This window comes from Salminus brasiliensis, chromosome 3, assembly GCF_030463535.1.
Source record: "Salminus brasiliensis chromosome 3, fSalBra1.hap2, whole genome shotgun sequence".
Classification (NCBI taxonomy): Eukaryota; Metazoa; Chordata; class Actinopteri; order Characiformes; family Bryconidae; genus Salminus; species Salminus brasiliensis.
The window spans coordinates 50,871,169-50,896,404 of record NC_132880.1 but is presented as its reverse complement, the minus strand read 5'-3'; the positions used below and the strand labels follow the sequence as shown (position 1 = coordinate 50,896,404).

The following is a 25,236-nucleotide window of genomic DNA, read 5'->3' as shown; positions in this document are numbered from 1 at the left end:
TGCAACGTAGTGTGTGTACCAAGCCCCCCATATCACATATATTTGCATCGTAAGCAAAGCTGAGAATTGATCACGGTATACTCTATACTTTGAGCCAAGGGTTTTTACCACCATCAGTTCCAGTCATTTCTTGATGAGCTTGGAACCCAGTTCCCTTCTTTCATCCCAGAAACAATGCCAGAGCTCCGCCTCCATGCCGCCTGTATTCTGTCCAGGTTTGGTAGCACATAGCAGGTAGCAGCTGTTCTTCATGAGGAAGATACACAGATCATCTCTCAGCACTCGTCTCACTGACACACACCTTCTTCCATTCTGAGGCCCTCGGCAGCTCTGAGGTCTATCCCAAGCATTAATGAACCTGCAACCAACAAAAGATGGTTACGTTCAAAAGACCTCCCTCCTGAGGACATTGAAATGGGCTGAACAGTTATCTGTAGCTAGCCTAATATCTCAACACAGCTGATAGACCGGTGATACTCTGGGGCTGCTTTGCTTCCTCAGAACCTCATGCCTTCTGTGAGGAAGCTGAAGCTTGGGTGTCGTTGGGCCTTTCAACAGGACAATGATCCCATGCATACCTCCAAATCCGCCGTAGTCCTGGAAGGTTCTGGAGTGCTTGTTACAGTTGCCTGACTTGTACCCCATAGATTATCTTGGGATGTCAAAAAGGTGGTTGCAGCTGCAGTCAACCCTAGAATATCACTGAGCTGGAGGACACTGCTCATAAGGAATGGCAGTAGGTAGCAGGTTCTACTCAGTTCTAAAGACGCTTGTGATGAAGAGGTTGGATAGTTCTGAGACTGCGGTCGTCAGTATGAGTGGTGTTGTGTGTGTGGAAGGTGGAGAAAGCTCTTGATGTATTAGTTGTGTTGAGATATTTAAATTGATCTGGTTTGATTGGTTTATTGGTGTCAGGCCCTCGTTGCCACGCTCACCCCCGAAGCACTCTCAGGACTCCGCCCACAGTTCCAAATAAGGACTTCCTCCTCGTTGACCATGATTCTAAGCACCTGGGACTGGGCTTTCAGAAGCCCACAGTCCACAGAATGGTAGGTGCCATGAATTAGCCCTGTCGCAACCACTGTCCACGGTTTGCTCGCTCCCTGCCTTGTTCCTCTTATCTAGCTCCTTCTTTCCCCTCTTGTTACTTTTGTTGGGTTTGTTTGGTTTGCCTCAGTTCTACCTAAGCGCTGCTTAGTGTTTTGTTTGGGTTTTCCGTTGCCCTTTCCGAAGCTCGGCTTTGTGGTTTGGTTTTTTCCCTTTCGGCCCTGTCCTGACAAATACGTGCACCTTTACCTTTACCTTTACCTGTTTTTACACCCAAGCTCGGCTTATGGTTTTTTGGTCTCCTTATCCCCTTGTCCCTTCTGAGCACTGCTCCGTTACCTTGGTTTTACCTACCCTGTTTAGTTCCTAGCACCCTGTACCAAGCTCCCAGTTCACTGGTTTGTTGTTTTGCTCAGTCCTGTTTCAGTGGTCACCTTCTCGGTCTGTCCAGTAGATTGCTGCATCCCTGTGTTACCCATGGTATATCTTGCTTGTTTATATTCTCTGTTTGGTGTTTTCCCTACCCTTTTTTAATATAGTCTTGTATCGTTCCATCCCTGCAAATGTTTCTGGTCCAGCATGACAATTGGAAACAGCTGAGAGTTTGTACATTTTGTTAATAAAGCTAATTTGCAGCTGGGGTGAATAATTTCAATTGCAACTGTATGTAAATAAATCCTAATTATAGGTGTAATTAAAGCCTAGTGTCTATGTGTTGCTGTTGCAGCCTTGGTATAGATTTTGTAATTTGGCCCTTAGAGGTTGGGTTTAATACCCCTGCTTTTGAGGAATAAGAACTAAAAGACGCTTTTCCACTTTTCCTGGACTGCACACAGGGGATCTGTAGAACGGCAGTATTTGATGATCTAAGATCATGAGTTGGGTTATAAATAGCTAGACTCTCAGTCAGACTCACAGGTGCTGAACCATTCAGAGCTTTACACACCAGTATCAGAATTCTACAATCAACCCTGGAGGATACAGGTAACCAGTGCAGCTGCTTCAGACCAACACTAGAATCTAGAATTCCTGTTGGAGTGAGTGTATAGTTCTTCTGGGAAGTGTCATAAAAAGATCATTACAGTAATCACTCCTGCTTGTTAGGAACACTTCACTATAACATGGTAAAATGAAGGAAGGATCAGAGTCTACTGTCCTGCTAAAAAAAAAACAGCCTGGCCAAGGTGGTTAAGCTGTCTGACCACCCTAGCTCCTGACCAGAATAGGGTATGTTTTGTTTAAGTTTGATGGTTTAGCTGATTTACCTGCATGCATCAACCTGACCAACCTATATGACCAGCATGACCAGCGTCACCAAGCTGCTTGACCAGCATGTCCAGCATTACCAAGGAGGCTGACCAGCTTAACAATGCTGGTCATCCAACATGATCAGCATAACCAAGCTGGTTTAACCAGCATGATCAGCACAATAAAGCTAGTTGAAGCAGCATTAACAAGGAAGTTGACCAGCACGTCCAGCATGATCAAGCTGCTTTGGACAGCATGACCAGCATCACCAAGCTGGTTGACCAGCATGACCAGCATCACCAAGCTGTTTTGGCCAGTATGACCAAGGATACTGACCAGCATGGCAGGCATCATCAAGCTGATTTGACCAGCATCACCAAGCTGGTTGACCAGCATGACCAGCATCACCAAGCTGATTTGACCAGCATCACCAAGCTGGTTGACCAGCATGACCACCATCGCCAAGCTGGTTTGACCACTGTGACCAAGGAGGCTGACCAGCAAGGCAGGCATCACCAAGCTGGTTGACCAGCATGATCAAACTCAAATGGTAACATATGTTATGCTGGTCAAGAACTGGTTAAGCAGCTGGTTTACCAGTATGGGGTATGTTTTCATGTGGATGAGCAGCTTTCCAACCACCTTGACCATCAATACTGCAAACTGGTTATCAGTCTGCCAACAGAGTCTTGACTCTCGGGCGGAACAGAAATATGGACTTGTGCATCATCAGCATAGCCACAAGACAATGATGAACCTAATTAAAAGAAAGCACAGATGCAGGATTTCTGGGACGATAACAAAGCTGAATGGAAGTGGTTCCAGACTGTACAGTAAGGAAGGAAACCCTCTGGCAGTACTCTGGTACTCAAACAGGCAGCTTTTATTCCCAGTGCTTGAAAGCAGCTCAACGTTTCCTGAACGTGGCCTTATGAAGAGATATCTGGCTGTAGGTCTTTCTACTGCCGCAGTGCAGCAGTGGTTCCTTCACATTGAGAGGGGCCAGCTGAGGTGATTCGGCCGTCTGATATTAATCTGTGAAGGGTGCAACCAACTGGGAGAAGACCTGGAGGAAGACCCTGGACAAGCTGGGGGGATTATATCTCTCAGCTGGCCTGGGAACACCTGGGGATACCCAGCAAGAGGATGCCTTTCTGGGGATAGGGATGCCTGGGCTTCTGTGCTTGCCTGAATGTCATCACAACCCCAATCTAGATAAAGTGATACAAAGATGATGAACATGATGATGATGATGATGACAACGAATGTTGCCACAAAGCAAGCCAGTGGCAACAGTAACAGGAAACCCCCCTCAGATCCCTCAGAAACCAGGACTCAACAGAGGAACTTGTGGTAGTCTGGTCAACACCAGATAGCCCAACAGATAAGAAGAAAGCAATGGAACTAATGGTCAGCTAGGGTGAGGTAATGGAGAACGGAGAGGTCTCCATTATGGTCACTTAGTGTCTGGACCCTAAACCCAGTTTCCAGTTCTGGACTTTGTAATCCTTGGTTGGTGTGATGCTACGTAGCCAATCAGTTACATCAGCTGTTCCCTTAACTTAACTGGAGAACGAAATCCAGGACTGGAGAACTGGATAAATGGTCCAGATTTGAAGACCACCTTTGTTTTTTTAAGAGTGCATGCAGCAGCATTCTGCTCCGGACAAATCAACGCAGGGATATGGATGATGTCAGCACTGTGACTGGGATAATGGGTGCATCTTCAGCTAGAGCCACACAGATGCCATCAGAATCGTATCCTTCACAAAGAAGCAGGTAGAACTCCACGGCATCGTCTGCCTGGCCTCAGTGTGACCACAGGGTCATGTTTGAGCAGAATGGCTTTGGCAGATCCTCTCGTGATGCCCATCAGCTCTCGTTCCGCTGCAGGACGTGAGCCGACATCTCTCAGAGCGCACTAATTACCCAGCGTCGCTGTTGTAGCAGATAGCTGACAGTTAGCTGAGAGGAGCCGACGCAGCGGAACAGACGAGAAGGTGATGTTGCAGCACCTCCATCCCTTCAGCCCTCTGCTCTCAGTCCTGATCATTCTTACAAATGAGAAAAGCCGTCCAAGTGTTTGTGGACACCCCTTCTAATGAATGCATTCAGCTACTTGAAGTTGCACCCATTGCTGACATAGATGTGCAAAAACACACACACACACACACACACACACACACACACACACACACACAGCTTGTCTAGTCACTGAAGGGAAGTACTGCCAATACAATAGGACCATCTGGAGCAGATAAACATGAAGCTACTGTGAGTTACAAAGTTAAACAATTAAAAATCCACCCCAAGTATCGAATACACACTAGATGGACAAAAGTATTGGGACACCTGCTCATTCACTGCTTCTTCTGAAATCAAGGATATTAAAAGAGCTGATCCTGCTTCTGTTGGAGTAACTGTCTCTACTGTCCAGAGAAGAAGACTTTTTACTAGATTTTGGAAAAGGAGCATTGCTGTGAGGATTTGATTGGATTCAGTGACAAGAGTAGTGTTAGTGAGGCCAGGATGATCACCACCCCACCTCATCATCCCCAACTCATCCCAATGAAAAGTACTGGATGGAGCTCCTCCACCATCATTCCAGAGAACATAGTTCTTCCACTGCTCCACAGCTCCTCAATGCTGGGGGGCTTTATACCCATCTAGCCCACACCTGGCATTATTAGGCAGCATGGAGCCAATAGGTTCATGATGTTGATTTGCTCCAGAGAGTCCTATTCTATTGGCAGTACTTCTCTACAGAGACTAGATGAGCTTTGTGTGTGTGTGTGCATTTGCACATTTATGTGTGCAGCCTAAAGTAGCTGAATGCATCCATTAGAAGGGGTTTCAGCATTTTGTGAGAATTGATATTTCTTGCTCCTGGGCTCCCCCTACAGGTGGAAAGTGTAACTCATGCTCAGAGCCAGAACTAAAGGACACTCTTTACACATGCATTTGCTGGTCAGGGGCCAGAAGAACTGTCATGCTTTTATGGCTTGGCTCGGCCTTAATTGATTGGCCACAGGTGAGCTTGTTAATGGAAGCCAGCCCAGTTTGTCAGCTCTGGGCCACAGCCAAGTGGAGCGCTGAGCTGTCCATAATAAAGGTGCTGAAGTGCAAGGCCCAGGCATTAGCACCTTGGACAGCGTGCTGGTCCTGGGAAGGCAGGAGGTCAATGCACGGCCGGTGGGTGCCCCTTCTACCACAACTCCTAACTCTACATTGTCCTACCTGTGTAACATGATTCCCCTTTCTCTCTCTCTCACTCTCTCTCTCTCTTTCTGAGTCTCCCTCTCTCACACATCCATATTTTGTCAGTGGTGCAGTTGTAGTGTCTTCATTGGTATGCCAGTGCAGACAAACTGTTGGAGAGAAGCTGAATTGCTGCATCCTTCTGCAGACAGTCTCTCTCTCCCCCATTCTCTTTCTCTGTTTGGTCAAGAATCCAAAATGAACCAGTGAGGTTTTATTCATAATACCGACTGCATGCCGTCAAAACTCAGACAGTAGCTTTACAGGAGAACAGTGAACATCCACAGCCATTTAGATGGAGTTTCACCTGGTGTTGAAGTAATAAACACAGGCATTTAGGAAAGGCATTGCAAAGTCGGGCTCCAGCAGTGGTTGATTCGGGTCTGTTTTGCATCCTAAAAGGATTCTGCAGTTTTTAAAGCAGTGTTCTGTAGCATGTGTACCTTAAAACTGCAGCTTTGAATCATAGTGATGCTCCATTGTCTTTAATTGGGACAACAGCATTGCTGTCGTTGCTACTCGGGCTCTGAAAGCTGCTAACTGCAGTATGGAATTCTGATAAGGCGAGCAGGACAACAATCCTGTAGTATTACTCTACCGCCTCAGCCCACATGCTGCTCTACCTTCAGATGCTGGAACTCTCAGCTTGTCCAAAAGAATGTGTCCTTTAGTGATGGCTCAATACGCAAACTCCACAAATTTCAGTGTAGGAGGAGTTCACGTTACAGCAGTGAAGTGCTTTGATAACTGCCCACTCGCATATAACAAAATATAATCATAATAAAGACAGAATATATAAAATATCAAGATAAAAGCAAACATATCAAATAAACATAAAAAAGAAAAAAATATATACAAAGATAATAACGTAAGTCAAATATGTAGAGAAGGGAAAATATTTAGGTAGGTGTGGTGTGCGAATATATATATATATATATATATATATATATATATATATATATATATATATACTGTATATATATATATATATATATATATATATATATATATATATTAGTGCTGTTAAGCGATTCCAGAAAATAACTATAAGCTCTGTGATTAATTAATCTAAATTAATGACATTTGTCACTTTTTGCTTTGAAAGAATAAAAAAATAATACAAGTGTAATGAATTCTGCAGAAGAGTAAATCTGTAAAAAAACAAAAAAAATAAAAATAAATAAGAACTGGTATAGACTGTTGGGATTGGGCTCTGCTACTACGTCTAACTTTGGTTTGGTCTCCGTGTCGTAAAGTTGATGAATTTTAGACACAGTTGTTTTTATAAGCTGCGTCAGAAGACGCTATCTGTAAAACTTCGACTAGCCCTCGGTCCTCTACCATCAAATCTGGTCTACAGGCCGTATTCACAATCCATTTTGCAATTGAGTTTGTTATTCGGTCTCGGGTAGTCTTACTGAGTCAGCATGTAAAGGCCTGGTCCAGTGTGGCTTGACGAGGTTGGCTGCTAGCTGTAGCATCATGCGCTGTGCTGGATTGGACCGCCGGTTTCAGGGATAAGTGCTTTGGGTAGAGGTGATATTTCAGGCAGAAAGTTCTCCGGTGGTGGGAAAATTCCTGGTTGCAGAACCTGCAGAGCACAGTGCTCCTGTTTAAAGTTCTGTCTGGGTATTTTAAAAGGGGAAATGCACCATTAAGAAGAGTAAGTAGAGCAGTTCTGATTGCCTCCATCATGTTATAGTGACCGAAACAGCTGATGATGCACCGGGTCAAAGGTCCCCAAGGAAGTAATCAGCATCAAATTTTTAACAGGTTATTTTTTCTGTGATTAATTAATTGAAATTAATGTACATTTACATTTACGGCATTTAGCTGACGCTCTTATCCAGAGCGACTTACAAGGTAACTCATATTACAGAGGCCAGTGTAGTGTTAGGAGTCTTGCCCAAGGACTCTTATTGGTGTAGCACAGCATAGTCACCAAGACTGGGAATCGAACCCCAGTCTCCCACGTGGTGTGGTAGCTCAGTGGCAGGTAGTGGTGTCATCTGTTGCGCCACACCAACCACGTGTTAATTTAACAGCCCTAATATATATACATAAAATATATATATATAAAATATAAGGAGGTAATATAATATTTACAAGTGTTTAACATTAATAAAACAGGCCTGTATGTGATAAGTGTGTGAGGTAGTCCTAGTTGCTGTCTTGGTTCAGAGCCTGAATAGCCTGCAGGAAGAAGCTCCTCCTCATCCTCCATTATGTCCACGTTCTTGAAGACCTTCTGACAGACAGTTCTCATGGTGGTATGTCATTCTTTTCAGACAGTGAAAAATAAAGGTTGTGGTTGAGGGTAGGTCTGTGCCTGGTGATTTGTTAACTGAGTTGCCATGGTAACCATCTCCATCCGTTGTTTTTCATGCGTCATAAACATACGCTAACAGTCTCACACACTAATGTACCTTTTTGCATGCTTGACACAGCCACAGTACCTAATACACGAGATATCACTGTACCACACAGATCAGCCATAACATTAAAACCAGGTGCCAGGTGAAGTGAATAACATTGATGATCTGGTTCCAGTGGCTCCGGTGGTAGATACTGACCACTGCATACCAAGAACACCCCACAAGACCTGCTTGCTGATGTTCTGGAGATGTTCTGACCCAGTCATTATCTAGAACATCACAGTTTGGTTCTTGTCAAAGTGTCTCAGATTCTTATGCTTGTCCATTTTTCCTGCTTCATCACCTTCATCATCTTCAAGAACTGACTGGTCACTCACTGCCTAATATGTAGATCCACCCCTCGACAGACAAGAGACACTGGACCCAGATCAGCAGTGTTCTTCACCTCAGCTTCAGTGGTTTTAATGTTTTGGCTGATTGGTGTTTATCATAAGGAATTGGACTAAATTAGCGAGGGGAAACTGTGATCCTCTCTCTCATCCCATTTTGATATGAAGCAAATTTCCACCAGTGTGTCTGTCTTGACTCGCCAACGTCCTACTTTATTTAGTCAGCAAAGAGTAAAGCGCTGACTCACACAAAGAGCTCTGCTAACTCATCTTTATTTAAACACCAGCAGCCACTTAATGCTAATTAACACCACCCATTTCATCTAAAGGAGGATAGAAACTGTGATTTCTTTCACGCTGAGTTTTTGGCTACACTACGGGGTCTTTTACACAGTGAGTATCGAGCAGGCCGGAGAAGGGGTTGACCACCAATCGACTGATTGAATGAGTCAGCGAGACTGGCGGGCTAATTGACCGCACATGTGTGTGTGCTTTCGTCTCTGGTGATGGCCCGGCTATCACTGCGACTGTCAGGCAGAAGTTATTTCAACCGACTCCATCATGAATAAAGATGAGCGTGTTCGTTTAGTATTCATGAGCTCCTTACACAGAGTGTTCTGAAGGCTGAGAGGTCGCTTCAGCACTGACACTGATTTCAGTCGTCTTTCGTAATGTGAGAAAGTACTGCGTTCACATTTTAATTAACGCATCGACAGATGTGATCTTGAACTTTGATGAAACGTATCGAGTTGCCAGGTTAGCTGTGTGGTAAAAGTCCTGTCTGTCCTCATTCTTGAAGAACGGTTCGTTTGCTGGGTTTCTCTGGTTGAAATGAAAATAAAACAGAACAGTGACTTGGTTTTGATCTTAGTGCAGCCTTTGATATTCCTTGAGATTCTCCACGAGGGGCGCTATTAGGACACATTCACTGTTACGTAATGTAAGCAGAGAAAGTTTGTGTCCCAGATATTTTATTTATCCAATAGAAAGTTTACTGTCATCATTGGTGGTAGAAAAATCTGCTACCGCTGATTTTAGCTGTGGGGTGCCCCAGGGCTCAATTCTTGGCCCAATTTTCTTCTTACTTTATTCGCTTCCTGGATTTTTTTCCTTTGAAAAATGTTACAATTCTGCTATATTTTCATTTATGTGTAATGTATATGATGGTTTCGTTAGATTTGCCAAACAAACGGAGTGTACTGTAATCTGTATGGACTGGATGTCTTGTGACTTACTTAAGGCAGTGGTGGTTCAGCGGTTAGAGCGCCGGGATATCGATAACAGGGTTGTGGGTTCGATTCCCAGGCTCGGCAAGCTGTTGGGCCCTTGAGCAAGGCCCTTTACCCTCTCTGCTCCCCGGGCGCTGGAGTTGGCTGCCCACCGCTCTGGGTGTGTGTGTGTACTCACTGCCCCTAACACATGTGTGAGTGTGTGTGTTCACTACCAGATGGGTTAAATGCGGAGGACACATTTCGCTGTACACTGTACGGTGACAAATACATGCACCTTTACCTTTTTACCTTTACCTTTACCTAAAGGAAACTGAGACTCTGCTTATTGCACTGACAGTGTTTCCAGGTATTTCTAGGGATTACTGCTGCTCACATATCTGACTTTACACGGGGAAAACACTGAATGTATATTCTTCAGAGCAGTCTTTTCTTTGATATTCTACTCTTTAATTCAATGTCCATTTTTAAGAAACTGCTAAACTTATTTTTTTGAAAAATGACTAGTTTACAGGAATGTTTTAATGTAAAGTTCTTTGCATACACAGTTTATAAGCAGGAAAAATGGGCAAGCGTAAGTATCTGAGACACTTTGACAAGAACCAATCTGTGATGTTCTAGACAATGACTGGGTCTGAACATCTCCAGAACATCAGTAAGCAGGTCTTGTGGGGTGTTCTGGATATGCAGTGGTCAGTATCTACCAATGGAGCCACTCGAACCAGATCATCAATGTTCAAGGTGCTCCAAGGAAGTACAACCGGTGAACCTTCAACAGGTTCCTGGGCACCCAAGGCTGGAATTGATGCTCATGGAGGTCCCGTCTCACAACCTACTGGACCTAAAGTTTCTGCTGCTAATGTTAGTCTTGGTGCCGGAATCCACAGGACATTTCTAGAGGTCTTGTGGAGTCCATACTCCAGGGTCAGAGCTGTTTTTCACAATATTAGGCAGTTGGTGGTAGTGTTATGGCAGTGTAAACATAATCTGAATATTTCAGGGCTTTTTCCAGTTTCTTATCTTAGTTTTGGATCTGAGGATTAGGTGTAAAATGTGGCTTTTACTCTGCTAGTTGAAAAAGTCAGCCACAGCATCTTCATATTAATATTTTAAATGGCCTTCAAATTTTGATTACCCCCTACTAATGTCTCTACATTCATCAATGATTCATCAACAGCTAGGCTACAGTGTGATGTCTTCCTGCACCTCCTCAGTCACACACACATACACACACACACATACAGCCACATTCACACACACTGAAACACACCTGTATGTATTGTATGTAGTCTGTGTACTCTCCATCATTGATACTCCTACCTCTTATATGTACTCCTTGAGGAGCCATGGCACGTGACCCTCCACTGTCTGTGGATTTCCAGGTTCAGTGTTTGTGTGTCAGCCATGTTGACCTTTCATTAGCTGTGTTACGCAAGCTTACTCAGCACACACTGTCCCGATAGGTCGCAGCTCTCATATCCTCATTAACAGAGCTCATATTCATTATTTACTTCATTAAGAAGCCGTTCACTCGTCCTTTAGAGGGATGTTGGACTCATTTCTCCATAAATGGTAATTACTTTCAGTTCAGTTAGGAATCGTATGGTGTACTGATGGTGTTTTGTAGCCCAGTAAGATTTGAATCTTTATATGTGAATACTAAGCCATGAGAGTCATGCTGCTTCGCCATCAGCAGCCGGAACCAGAGAGAGCACAGTTGGCCACGCTCCCCTCATCACTCCTATAGTGATGTGTCAGCCACCACATGCTTGTCCTTACCCTCCTAGAGATAGGGTGAGTCCTAATGGGTGCGTGGGTTAAGTGGCTCAGATAAATTGGGGAGAAAATTGGGTAAAAATTAAAATAAATAAATAAATAATTAAATGATTAAATAAGTGAATACTAGTATAAACACATCCTGCTATTCCAACTGGTTAAGACCTAAAGGCCTGTATATCAGCTGACCACCATCATCAGGTAGGTCAAGGCGTCAGGTGACCAAAAATCAATGTCCAAGCATTACGTCAACGCCATATTAATATAAAATATCAACATTTTGTTGAAAGGAATCAAAATCAGCCGTTCTTTAAGATCCACAGAAGACGAGCGTCCAGACTTTTTACTGTCCTGCACCGAAGTGGTGGAACGAACTTCCCCTGGGTGTCCGAACAGCAGAGTCCAACGCTCACTGTCCTCAAACCCAGACTGAAGACCCTCCTCTTCTGAGAGGACTTGGGTGAAGAGTAGAGTATTATGGTCTGTATATTGACTTGTGTTTAGTAGAGTCTAAGATTAGAGGATCTGAATTTTAGTCTATTTAAACTAGCTGAGGTTCTTCTTCAGTAAACAGTGAAGCATTTTTGTAATTCGCTCTGGAGAAGAGCTTCTGCTAAATGCAGTAAATGTAAATGTCATGCATGACACAGATACCTCAAGTCAGGGCAAAGCTCTGTATGCCGACTCCTTAGAGGCACAACACTTTTACGTAACATAGCCTATAACATACTGCTCATTTTTTTACCCAAAGATGTCATTAACACCACCAAGTTTCAAGTTTCAGGTTTATTTGTCATTTGCAGAACATGTCAGGACGTTTATGCATTGAAATGCTTGTGGTGAGGCTCAGGCTGATGCTCTACAGGAGGACAAAACTATATACATACTAAACCTATTAGAATAAAGTTATATAAAAATTATATTAAATAAATACAAAATACAAACAAAATACAGAATAAACAAAGACAGGAGGGATCTGTAGAAATTCTCTGATATGTACATTTATGAGACAGGTATAGTCTGAGAGAGAGCGTAGCTAAATATAAATATGCATGTTTATGTCTTCCTGTTGTATAAAGTGACTTAGTGATGTTGTCCATAGCAGTGATATATAGAGTATTAATAATAAAGTGTCCGAGTGCAGTGGTGTTGGTGAAGGGTTCACAGCTTGTTAAGGAACCTGATCGCTTGTGGGTAGAAACTGTTCATTAGCCGGTTTGTTCTGGCCTGGATGCTGCGGTACCTCCTGCCTGATGGCAGTAAGGTGAACAGGCCGTGTGCTGGGTGGCTACAGTCCGACCGGATTTTCTGTTTTTTTCCCAGGCAGCAGGACCGGTAGATGTCCTGCAGGTCTGGATTGTTTGCTGCCTATGATGGACTCCGCTGTCCTCACCACTCTCTTCAGGGCCTTGCAGTCGTAGGCAGTACAGCTGCCATACCAGACAATGATGCAGGCCGTGAGGATGCTCTCTATGGTGCATCTGTAGAAGTTGGTTGGATGTCAGGAAGCAGACCAAACGTCCTGAGCCTTCTCAGGAAGAAGAGGCACTGACGGGCAGACTTCACTGGTTTGTTGGTGTGGAGTGACCAGGAGAGGTCCTCAGTGAGGTGTACCCTGAGGAACCTAACACTGCTGACCCTCTCCACTTCAGCTCCATTGATGTATAAGGGAGAGTGACCACCCCTCTGCAGCTTTCTGTAGTCCACGATCATCTCCTTAGTTTTGCTGATATTGAGACTGAGGTTGTTGTGGTAGCACCACTCTGACAGGGCGCTGACCTCGTCTCGTCTCCATCTGTGATGAGGCCTAGGATGGTGGTGTCATCAGCAAACTTAGCAAACATCACCAGTGCGTTAACTTAGATTAACTCATTAAATATTACACTTTTGCCATGGCTTTGTGTGATTGTGTCAGCCCCTCTGTATTGCACTCTCCCCCAGGGCGATTTCGAGCTGCTGCCCACAGGCCCAAATAAGGACTTCCGTTTCATTTACGTTCACGTGTGTTGGTTCAGTTCTTTTGTGTTTATGCATGTTTTGTTCATGAGTTACACCTGGGACTGGGGGTATTTAAGGAGCCTCGACGCCACCATTAGGTGCAGAGAGCCTCCAGGACGCCCTGAGGTGTGCTTAGGACGGCTCAGGATTCACCCAAATTCAGGAGTCAGTCTCCCGGCTACTCACGTATCAAGCAAGGCTTGCTTGCTTCCTGATTGGATGCTCAAGGTACCCACGCTTCAATAAGACGACCTTGCTGTTTGGTCTAGCGGCTGGTCCCCAGTCCCCCTCGTTTTGTTATCAAGCGCTGCTCAGGTTTTAGTTTACATTAAACCCCCCTATCACCCAGGTGCTGCCTGTAGGGGTTAGTTCTAGCCCCCTTTGGTTCCTGCTCAGCTCCCAACTCCTCCCAGTCCCAGGTTCTGTTCTGTTCGTCATTTCGTTTGTCAGGTTTGAGTTTTTGGTTATTACTGTTGGTCACTGTTGGCTGCATTTTGCCTCACTTGCCCCCTTCCTTGGTCTGGCCTAGCCCCCCATGACAGATTGTTTGACTGGGAAACAAACTAAGAAGTGAACTGAACTGAAACCTGTCATAAAAAATAAATGTAAATTAGGTGTGAAAAAGTAGAGAGTTTACCCCCTCCTGATTGACTTTATACTCTCAGATATTAATCAGTTATTTTAACAATTATTTCATTCATTAAAAGAAAAGGTGTTTTCAACGCCAGTTGGCTCTGTGTGAAAAAATAATCAGCCAGTGATCCAGATGATGATAGTTGGGAACTAAGAACTGCGCATCCAGGCCTGATTACTGCCAGTAGAACTTTCAGAGCTATGTGAAGCACAGCTAAATGGTCCCAAGCGGAGCTAAATGCTCACAAAGTCATTTCTAAGGTTCTAGGAGTACAGCGAACCACAGTGAGAGTCATTATCTCCACAAGGAGAAAATCTGGAACAGTGGTGAATCTTCCCAGAAGCTGCCAGCCTACCAGAATTTCTCCCAAAGCTCAGCTCGTCCAGGAAATCACGAAAGAACCCAGATGAACTTCTAAGGAGCTGCAGTTCTCGCTCACCTCAGATAAGGTCACCAGTCAGGCCTGATGGATCTGAACATCAAAAACAACAGATAGCATCTTTCCAGCGATGTGAATGAGACTAAAGCAGCACGCTGTGACTTAACAGCCATAACATTAAAAACACCTGCCTAATACAGTATTCCCCCTTATGTTGTCAAAACAGCTCTGACCCATCGAGGCATGCACTCCACAAGACCTCTGAAGGTGTCCTGCTGTGGTCTCTGGAACCAAGACTAACATCAGCAGCAGATCCTTTAAGTCCTGTAAGTTGTGAGGTGGGCGGGGCCTCCATGAGCATCAATGAGCCTTGGGCGTCCATGATACCATTACTGGTTCACCGGTTAGAGGTACTGACCCCATAAGATCTGCCTGCTAATGTTCTGGAGATGTTCTGATCCAGTCATTATCTAGAACATCACAGTCTGGTTCTTGTCAAAGTGTCTCAGATTCTCACGCTTGTCCATTTCTCCTGCTTCATCACCTTCATCATCTTCAAGAACTGACTGTTCACTCACTGCCTAAAATGTAGATCCCCCCCTCGACAGACAGGAGACACTGGACCCAGATCAGCAGTGCTCTTCACTTCAGCTTCAGTGGTTTTAATGGATAGAGATACGAACCAGTTAAGAAAGTTAAGGGCTGATAAGATGGGTGATATGGGTGTTAAGTATTTTCCCAACAGGTTTCCTCCTGTTGTCTTTGTGTTGTGCTACATTTTACACGAGGATCTGAAAGCTGAGTGTGACTAAAATATGCATAAAAGGCAGAAATCTGAACTGTTTTCATGGCTCCGTAAACATAATTTACTGTGAAACTGACTTTATCAGGACTCTGTGATTGTCATTATTGATTATTCAAAGAGAATTATTAGTGTATTCAAACTAGCTGAGGTTCTTCTTGAATAAATAGCAAAGCACTTTTTTATAAGTCACTCTGGAGAAGAGCGTCTGCTAAATGCCGTAATGTATTATGGAGCAGGCTGTATATTGAATATATATTTGTATGTATTTATATATATATGTATATATATATATGAGATTTATGATTTATAAGTGTGCAATTTAATGTGCAACTTAGTGTATATATATAAATATATATATATAAATGCATAAAATATATATTATTTATATATATATATATATATATATATATATATTATTTCTTATTTCTGTAGATCTTTAAATTTTATCCATCTTTTCTTTCTTATCTTTTCTTTTTTATGTGATCAGACAGTTCTCAAAGCGTTTTCCCGCTAGTTGTACTGTGTATGACTGTGTATGGTACAAATACACTTTAATTTGATAACATCTATGAGATAAGGTTAGGGTCGGGGACGGTTGTAGCACACTTGTAGGACTTAATTTGTATGAAATCCAGTGAAATTGCTGTCAGGTTCTGTACGCCCCATGACGTCTTTGTGGGATTGAATTGGACAAAGAAATAAAAAGCAGTCTGGGGGCATGCAGGAACATTCATATTTAATGCATCATCATAATAATGATGTTCCTCCACATTTTACCAAATCATTAAGTTAAGCATTGAGGCATGAAGACAGAAAATGAGAAATGTGAAACAGTGGCCTGTGTCCTTCCCCAAACTGCAAACTTTCACTGAACTTAAAACTTAATGGTCACTGATTCCAGCGCCATGACTTATTTACCGTTATGCCAGGGTAAAATCTGGGCTGCAGCCTGCACTGTTCGCTATTTTGGGGGGGTTGGAACATCTGAGCTGGGACTTCTCACTTAAGCTCTGCTGATTCACCAGTCATCAAAAATAAATTGATCAGCCATAACATTAAAACCACCTGCCCAGAACTTTGGGGGTGCCCAAACAGCTCTCAAGGTATAGACTGTCGACAGTCCTGTACCACCTCAGTCCTGTAAGTTCTGAGGTGGACGAGGCCTCCATGAGCATCAATGAACCTTAGGTGCCCACAGTTCTGGCTCTGGTTCACCGGTTGTCCTTCCTTGGAGCTCTTTTGGTAGGTACTGTCCACTGCTTTCGGGAGAGAACACCCCACAAGACCTGCTTGCTGATGTTCTGGAGATGTTCTGACCCAGTCATTATCTAGAACATCACAGTCTGGTTCTTGTTAAAGTGTCTCAGATTCTTACGCTCGTCCATTTTACCTGCTTCATCACCTTCATCATCTGAAATGAAATATTATCCTGCCGCAAAAGGATGCATTTTTAGGCCGGTGATGTCACGAAGTATTAAATTAAACCAGAATCAGATTTATTGGCCAAGTATGTTCACACACACACAAGCGTCTAGTATTAACAATATACAGCTACTTTACATATAATTTACAGACAATACACAATATACAGAGAACAGTAGTAAACACAGTACACACAGACTACACCAGGACATTTCTATACAGGGAGCTTTACAGTGTTACTCACAGAACAGCAGTCTGCAGCTCTGTACAGATTAAATACTGTGTTACACAGCAGTGTAAACATGTGTGAGATGAGTGATGGTGCAGTAATGCAGTGACTGTAGGATAAGAGTGAATAAGAGTTTATCAGTGATATCTGTGGCCTGTAGCTGATAAAGGTGATCAGCTGATGAGGATGGTGATGGCGTGAGGGTAAAAACTGTTCCTGTGTCTGACAGTCTTATTAAAGAAAGGACCCTGCCTCAGGGATATGAACAGAACTATCCACACACGGGTCCAAAGTGTGTAGAGTTCTGTCAGGAGCGGTCAGAAAGACCTCTTAGTGACCCGTCTAACTTCTCATCTGTCTTTTATTCTGTCTCTGTTCTGTAGTGTACAGTGTGGGACTGGGACTCGAACGGAAAGCACGACTTCATTGGAGAATTTCAGACAACCTTCAAGGAGATGAAGGCAGCATTGGAAGGAAAACAGGTACACACACACACACACAGACACACACACACACACACACACACACACACACTGTGGACAGGAATCCCAAAATATACTCTTAAAACTAAAGGTCCTTTAAGGTTCTTTTTGGCGAGGGTGTTCGGTTCTAGTGAAAAGCTTTACTTACTGAAGATTCTTTTAACTTCATTCTATACACAGACGGATCATTTGAGACAGTGTTATGTAAGAGTTGGTATTTTATTCTCATGGGCTCCCCCTATAGTTGAGGAGTACAATTCCCTAGTACACCACTGTAGTGAATACAATACTGCCCACTCATGGACAGCTGGATGAGCTGAGCGCTCCAGAAGCTTGATCTGAGGGTAGAGAAGCATGTGGGCTGAGGTGGTAGAGTAATACTAATATGGTTACCCATTATTGTTACTGTTCACACTACAGAGAGTGTTTTAGAGCGTGCACTAAAGATCTGTTATTAAGCCCTTTTGTTTTTGTTAACATTTTTAATTTTTCCTATTTGGGATTAGTCGGACCTAACAAGTATAAAAACTAAACTTAGTCTTTGTACAGGAAGTCGTTTTTTTTTCTTATGAGGCCAAAGGGTCAAAGTTTTAAACCCATTTGCCAAGGTTTGCTCACTAATTTACACTTAGAACATCAACAGAATGTGCCTGGGTGCTCTGACTTGTGCACACGTAGATATATTTTAGTTTTTTTGTTTTGTTTTTGTTTTTGTTTTGACTAAAATTAATATTATTTTAGTTTGAAGTAAATATAAACATTATAATTAACATGGTATGACATTGGATTTACATTACCCAGTGTGAGATGATGAATGAGCTAATAAATAAATGAATCAATATGGTGTACCTTAAAATAGGCTATCAGTAATCAATATCGTACACATTAAAATAGGCTACCATTAATCAATATGGTGTATATTAAATAGGTTATCAATAATCAATATGATGCACCTTAAAATAGGCTATCAATAATCAATATGGTGTACATTAAAATAGGCTATCAATAATCAATATCGTACACATTAAAATAGACTACCATTAATCAATATGGTGTATATTAAATAGGTTATCAATAATCAATATGATGCACCTTAAAATAGGCTATCAATAATCAATATGGTGTACATTAAAATAGGCTATCAATAATCAATATGGTGTACCCTAAAATAGGCTATTATTAATCAATATGGTGTACATAAAATAGGCTTTCATTAATCAATATGATATACATAAAAATAGGCTATCATTAATACATATGGTGTACATTAAATAGCTTTTCAGTAATCAATATGATGTATCTTAAAATAGGCTATCAATAATCAATATGGTGTGCCTTTAAATATGTTATTATTAATCAATATGATGTACCTTAAAATAGGCTATTATTAATCAATATGGTGTACATTAAAATAGGTTATCATTAATCAATGTAATCAGTATGGTATTTGGTATTTGGTATGAAGTGTCCTCCCCTGCGTTTCTGCAGTGCGACCCCCTCTTACACAGCTGTGTTTACGCTCCTGTGTTCACTATCTCTGCAGACGCTGGTCCTGTCTGTCTCCCGTCTGTAGTGAGGGGAGCAGCCGGCCTCTGCTCAGCTCTATGGCTGATTTCCTCTGATACGGAGGGGAGAGACTCCCGGGGGGAATCCTTTCATTACGAGAGCTCGGCTGATCTGTAGTGCCCGTATGACCATAGCATTAACCCCTGTGTCCTGCACACTTCTACACTTCACTCACTGCACTAACGAGTGGGCTTCTAACGGTGGGCTTCAGGTTCTACACTGTGTAGTGTAGTGTGGGGGTGAGCACCCTAAACCGCACCAGAGAATGATTTCCAGAGCAGATTTTCTCAGCATCTCTGTTAAAGGAAAGTAGTTTTGTGGACATTCATTACATATTACAGGCCATTTCTGTTTCCATAGCAACATCTGATAACTTTTGTAGCCATGTGTGATAGCTAGTGATATCTATTATATAACTATTATGATAAACATCAGTTGAAATCAATCAATATCAATATGATCTGACTGTAAATATACAAATATTATTCAAATATATAAATTAATTAAATAAATAAATTGGATAAATTTAATAATACGTTAAAATATACTTAAAAGAATCAATATGAAATGAATAATATAGACTAAAAGTAATGACTAAAATGTTTAAATATAAATTAGGTTTATAGATTGGATTATAGATTAGGTTTATAGATTAGGATTATATATTAGGTTTATAGATTAGGTTTCGAGATTAGGATTATAGATTAGGTTTATAGATTAGAATTTTAGATTAGGTTTCGAGATTAGGATTATAGATTAGGTTTATAGATTAGAATTTTAGATTAGGATTATAGATTAGGTTTATAGATTAGGTTTCGAGATTAGGATTATAGATTAGGTTTTGAGATTAGGGTTATAGATTAGGTTTATAGATTAGAATTTTAGATTGGGTTTATGGATTAGGTTTATAGATTAGGATTATAGATTAGATTTATAGATTAGGTTTATAGACTAGGTTTATAGATTAGAATTATATATTAGGTTTATAGATTAGGATTATAGATTAGGATTATATATTAGGTTTATAGACTAGGTTTATAGATTAGGATTATAGATGAGGTTTATAGATTAGAATTATAGATTAGGTTTTGAGATTAGGATTATAGATTATGTTTATAAATTAGGATTATAGATTTGATTATAGATTAGATTTATTGATTAGGATTATAGATTAGGTTTATAGATTAGGTTTATAGACTAGGTTTATAGATTAAGTTTGTAGATTAGGTTTATAGATTAGGTTTATAGTATGGGATTATAAATTGAATTATAGATTAGGTTTATAGATTAGGATTATAGATTAGGATTATAGATTTGGTTTATAGATTACAGCTACAGCTCTGGGGGAAAAGTCATTGGCGTATCGTGTCGTGCTGGTTTTAATGGACTTGGTGGTTCTGAGTCTTCTACCAGAGGGGAGTGTCTGGTGAGGTGATGTCCAGGATGAGAGGGGGCAGCTGTAATTTTGCAGCACAAACAGCACAAACTGTACAGCTCTAGTGTCCGAGTGGATTTCTGCAGTTTTTAGTCTGGGAGCATAGCAGCGTTCTCTCAAATTCCTCCACCAGCCCTTATCAGGAGCTCAGCTCTAAGCTGATTAACTAAGACCACTGACAAGTGATCAATATTCAGAGAGCACGGTGATTCACTGATTAACAGTCGAGGCAAGCGGCATCAGATGAGCCTTGTTTACTGTGCTTCCGAGTGCACTAGAGAGGATGACGATGAAACAAAGTAAATGAAATATAAATTCTAACAGGGCTGAGAGTGCACTGCTCATTTCCTCCAAAGAGCCCTTCACCTCTCATTACAGCAGCCTGAACGTACTCAGATCAGCCATAACATTAGTACCACTGCAGCTGGAGTAGAAGAACACTGCTGATCTGGGTCCAGTGTCTCCTGTCTGTCGAGGGGTGGATCTACATATCAGTCAGTGAGTGAAGAACAGTCAGTTCTTGAAGATGATGAAGGTGATGAAGCAGGAGAAATGGACAAGCGTAAGAATCTGAGACACTTTGACCAGAACCAAACTGTGAGGTTCTAGATAATGACTGGGTCAGAACATCTCCAGAACATCAGGCAAGTGGGGTGTAACTTTACATGGTCTCACAGTGCTCTCTGTGAGCTCTGTGATGGAGGAAGATCTAGGAGGGAGGAAATTTCACCAGCTGACTTGTTGTTGTTGGTGCAGCGGTGTCTCCTATTACATACAGAACCACGCTGGATTTCAGTGAGCTCTTCAGAACCTCCCGTTCTTTCACTGATCTGGAGTTTATACACCTGTGACAATGAGACTGAATCAGACACCTGGATTCACTGATTAAGAGATGTGTCATAACACACGTACACACATTCTGATACAATATCAACAACAATAAATAAATATTGATCCGTCCAGATCGTCCAGCGGTGTGTGTAGTTCCGTACTAGTATTATTGGCTGTGAATGGGCACTGCTTTAATGGTTTTAATGGACATTCTGAAGAATTAATCCAACATCCAGTATCTCATTACACAAATTAATAAGGAAAAGTGTATTTAATGGAGCATGCAAAGAGAATGTGGCTCTTTGGACTGAGATAAATATCGCCGCTCTTTAACACTACGACTCCAAAACGCTATTAAACTAATGGCATTTACTGAGATCAATCAGTCGGTGGGCTGAGGCCTACTGCAGCCTTTACCTCATGGTGAACTTCAGTCCTCAGTGGCAAAGAAGGTGAAATCCTCATGAATCTAGATGAGCCCAATGAGGTGTAGGTGTAGCACTGTTCACTGATCATCTGTCTGATGATCCAGAGCATCTTCTTTTGAATGTGTGTGTGTGTTATTACCTGATCTGCTCACATGGTAAACAGATGTATCACAATCTGATTGGACGTTGTAGCTGAATCCAGACTTTCAGCTGACTCAGCTGCCGCTATGATCAGAGGATTGCTGGTCCGAATCCCAGTTGTGCTGCTAGCCATCAGCAGCCGAGGCCCTGAAGGAGCACAGTTGGTTCTATCTCCAGGGTGGGGGATAGAACCAGCTGCGGTTGTTGAGAACAGTTAGCAATAATAACTATGACCTTTAATATAGTAAAACCTGAAAATGCATCACCTCATATTTGAGAAATTTACTTAGATAAGATAAGATAAACCTTTATTAGTCCCACAGTGGGGAAATTCACAGTGTCACAGCAGAAAGGGATAGCAAGACACTCAGATACAAAAACGTAGATAAATAATTTACACTATATACACAATATAAATAATAGAAGTTAAAAAAACAATAACAATATTATTTACAGGTAATTTACAGATAATTGCAAATGACTCTTAATTGCACATGTGTGGGGGGTAGATTTACTTAAACTTGCCTACATACAGTTACTGAACATACATTTTAGTCTGAAGACTGAGACTAACTCAGTATTGTCAGAACCGTCTGTTGATAGCCTGGTTCTGGTTCAACCTCAATATTAAAGCTATACAAGTATGAAGCCCTCCGTCCTTCCCGATCCTGCAGCCACCTGGGGGGAACTCAGAGAATGACAGAGACAGGTCTGTACTCAAATGATTTCCCCTTTATTGGTCAGAAGGGCAGAGTATATATACACTGAGAAGAGGAGAGGCACACGTAGTCATTACGTAATCATGTGATAGGACAATAGAGGTAATAGATTATAGATAATATCATGACGACGGTCATGACGTCTTGGGTCGACGAGTCTAAACAACAGATAATTTGGAGACTTGTTCATCCACTAACACTGACACTACAAGTTATGGCCAGATCATATGAAGCACAAGCTGCGGCCTACGTGTCATACAGGCCTAAATCCCACCTCTATCCCACGATCATGGGGAGTATCACCTTCCACAGTTAGAAACTGCACCTCTAAGAACACGTGACGGAGATGTTTTTCCTCATTTGCCTGTTGAAAACAGATCCAGTGGGAATGCATCAACCCCAAGTATCAGGTGAAGAAGAAGAACTACAGAAACTCTGGTGTGGTGATGCTGACCCAGTGTAAGGTGAGGAAGCTTTGCATCTTTGTTGATGTCTCTCTTTACGTCTCAGCATGCTTCCCCTGCTCCGACAGATCCATGGATGTGTTTGATCGCGAGCTAAAATAAAAAACAGAGCAAAACTCTCTAAAAACATCTCTGAAGATCTGGGAATGATCCCAGACTGATCTGTAAAGTGCTGCAGTTTTTCACGACCTCTTTTCTCTTTCTGTCAGATCATAAAGATGCACTCCTTCCTGGATTATATTATGGGCGGCTGCCAGATCCAGTTCACAGTAAGTAATTCTGAAGGGGATCCCCCATCTCTGACAGCTTGGAAAAAACACCACAGCTCTCTATTATTAACGAGTACACACTGCAGATGCACGGCCTCCAGGGAGGCGGACTGTAGGATCTGGTCTGAGATTGCCTTCTTCAGTCCGTTTCCTGGCATCAGCACTGAGATACGGTCAAATTAAGCTGATCTTAAATCAGCAGCTGCAGCTGCAGCTCAGTCCGACAACCAAATGCAAGCTTGTACAGCACTGTTTTACTGTCTAAATAACAAAATGACTGTATTACTTAACTTAATAAATGTTTATTCTATTTTTTTCCAAAATTCCAAATTTTCCAAAATTTTTTCCAAATATTTTTTTATATATTAGCAGACATTAAACTGAGCCATTTTACCAATCCACTCACTAAAACTCCCCCTATGGCAAAGCTCCCAACACTGGGAGGGTAAACACAAGCACATGTGTTTATGCAGAATTTTGTCCCATCTGAATGAACAGGGTGCAACCGGAGCCTGAGAGAGCACAGTTGGTCTTGCTCTCTCTGGGTGGGTAGCTAGCTCTCTGCTGGCCGGCACGGACGTCTGCTGGCCAACAAACAGAGCTGAGTACCTGTTGCTTTTCCTCCGATCATGTTGGTGCCCATTATTGCTGCATCAGTGGTCAGAGAAGGCATGTGTAAGTCCTCACCCTCCCAGTGTCGGAAGCATCACATGCGATTGGGTTGGGTTAATCTAAAATCGGGTAATATTTTTAGAAACATTAAATTAATAAATACATAATGTTGACACTGCCATGCAAAAACGTGTATTCTTTGTATCTGTGGTGTTTTCTCTATAATGTGACTCAAGCAGTCGTTTTTTATATTATACCAGAATTTCATGATGATTGGTCCAATAGAGAAGCTCCAGATTAACTTCCAGTGAAAGTTAAGGGGTCATTTTTTATATTAGCAGACATTAAACAGATAACATCACTACCTGCCACTGAGCTACCTCACCATGTGGGAGACTGGGGTTCGATTCCCGGTCTGGGTGATTGTGCTGCACTACACCAATAAGAGTCCTTGGGCAAGACTCCTAACACTACATTGGCCCTCATATGTAATACCAGTAACCATGTAAGTCGCTCTGGATAAGAGCATCAGCTAAATGCTATAAATGTAAATGTAATGTAATGTGACCCCTCTCTCCACACTGGGTGTGATTTGATTGTGTCATCAAAAGTTTGGTGTACATTATTCAGTCTGGATTCATTTTTGCCATTTAGGCCAAATCATTTCCTTTGCTGAATATTTGTTGCATCTTTTTTTGCTACAAAAGTGCATTGGTGCCACAATGGTTGAATATTGAACACAAATGTAATATCAGTCAGAAGTTTAGAAACTTGATCTACAGTCTGAGTGAGACAGACACTATACTGTACATATTCTCCGCCTCCATTCAAGATGGGAAGCTGTTGAGGGACGGTCCGTGAGTTGGTGGTAGTGGTGTGGGAGTTTTAATTAGCGGTAATTACTGTCAGTGACGATGGCGATGGCCTGTGTGTGTGTCTGCAGGTGGCCATTGATTTCACTGCCTCGAACGGTGACCCGCGGAACAGCTGCTCCCTACACTACATCCACCCGTACCAGCCCAACGAGTACCTCAAAGCGCTGGTGGCCGTGGGCGAGATCTGCCAAGACTATGACAGGTAAATGACCGTGTTCGGACCGCCTGACAGCGCGCCAATCACACGGCTCAGACTGCGTTTCAGCTGACCAGCTGATGAAAGATGATCATTTCAGTGAATGTGTGCTAATGGAACCTGAAGCTGTAAGCTGTAAAGCATCAGTCAACACACACACACACACACACACATTTTGTTGCTATTGCTTGAATCTGGAAATACCAACTTTACAGTGGAAGTCAGTGTACAGAGATTTGATTGAGATTTTGGAGCATTTCTATGTTTTCATCAAAGGCCTTTAGCAGACCTTCTTCTCCAGAGCGACTCGCAAAAGTGCGCCGGGCAGCAGATGTCCACAGCTACGGTGCCGGCACCCGGCCGCTAAATTCCGACGGGCACGCTCCCGACTTTAGCTTTAGCTGGCAGTGGTTAGCTTTAGCTCTCCAG

At 42.3% G+C, this 25,236-nt stretch overlaps 1 protein-coding gene across 1 annotated transcript in view; it reads left to right on the top strand.

Annotated features, from left to right (window-relative positions):
• Window positions 1-25,236, top strand: part of cpne4b (copine IVb) — a 72,588-nt gene that overhangs the window by 24,384 nt on the left and 22,968 nt on the right. The window contains exons 8-11 of the mRNA XM_072676502.1: window positions 17,173-17,271; window positions 22,769-22,855; window positions 23,065-23,124; window positions 24,680-24,813. Coding sequence (XP_072532603.1) covers window positions 17,173-17,271; window positions 22,769-22,855; window positions 23,065-23,124; window positions 24,680-24,813 — 380 coding nt within the window. The remainder of the gene's footprint in view (window positions 1-17,172; window positions 17,272-22,768; window positions 22,856-23,064; window positions 23,125-24,679; window positions 24,814-25,236) is intronic.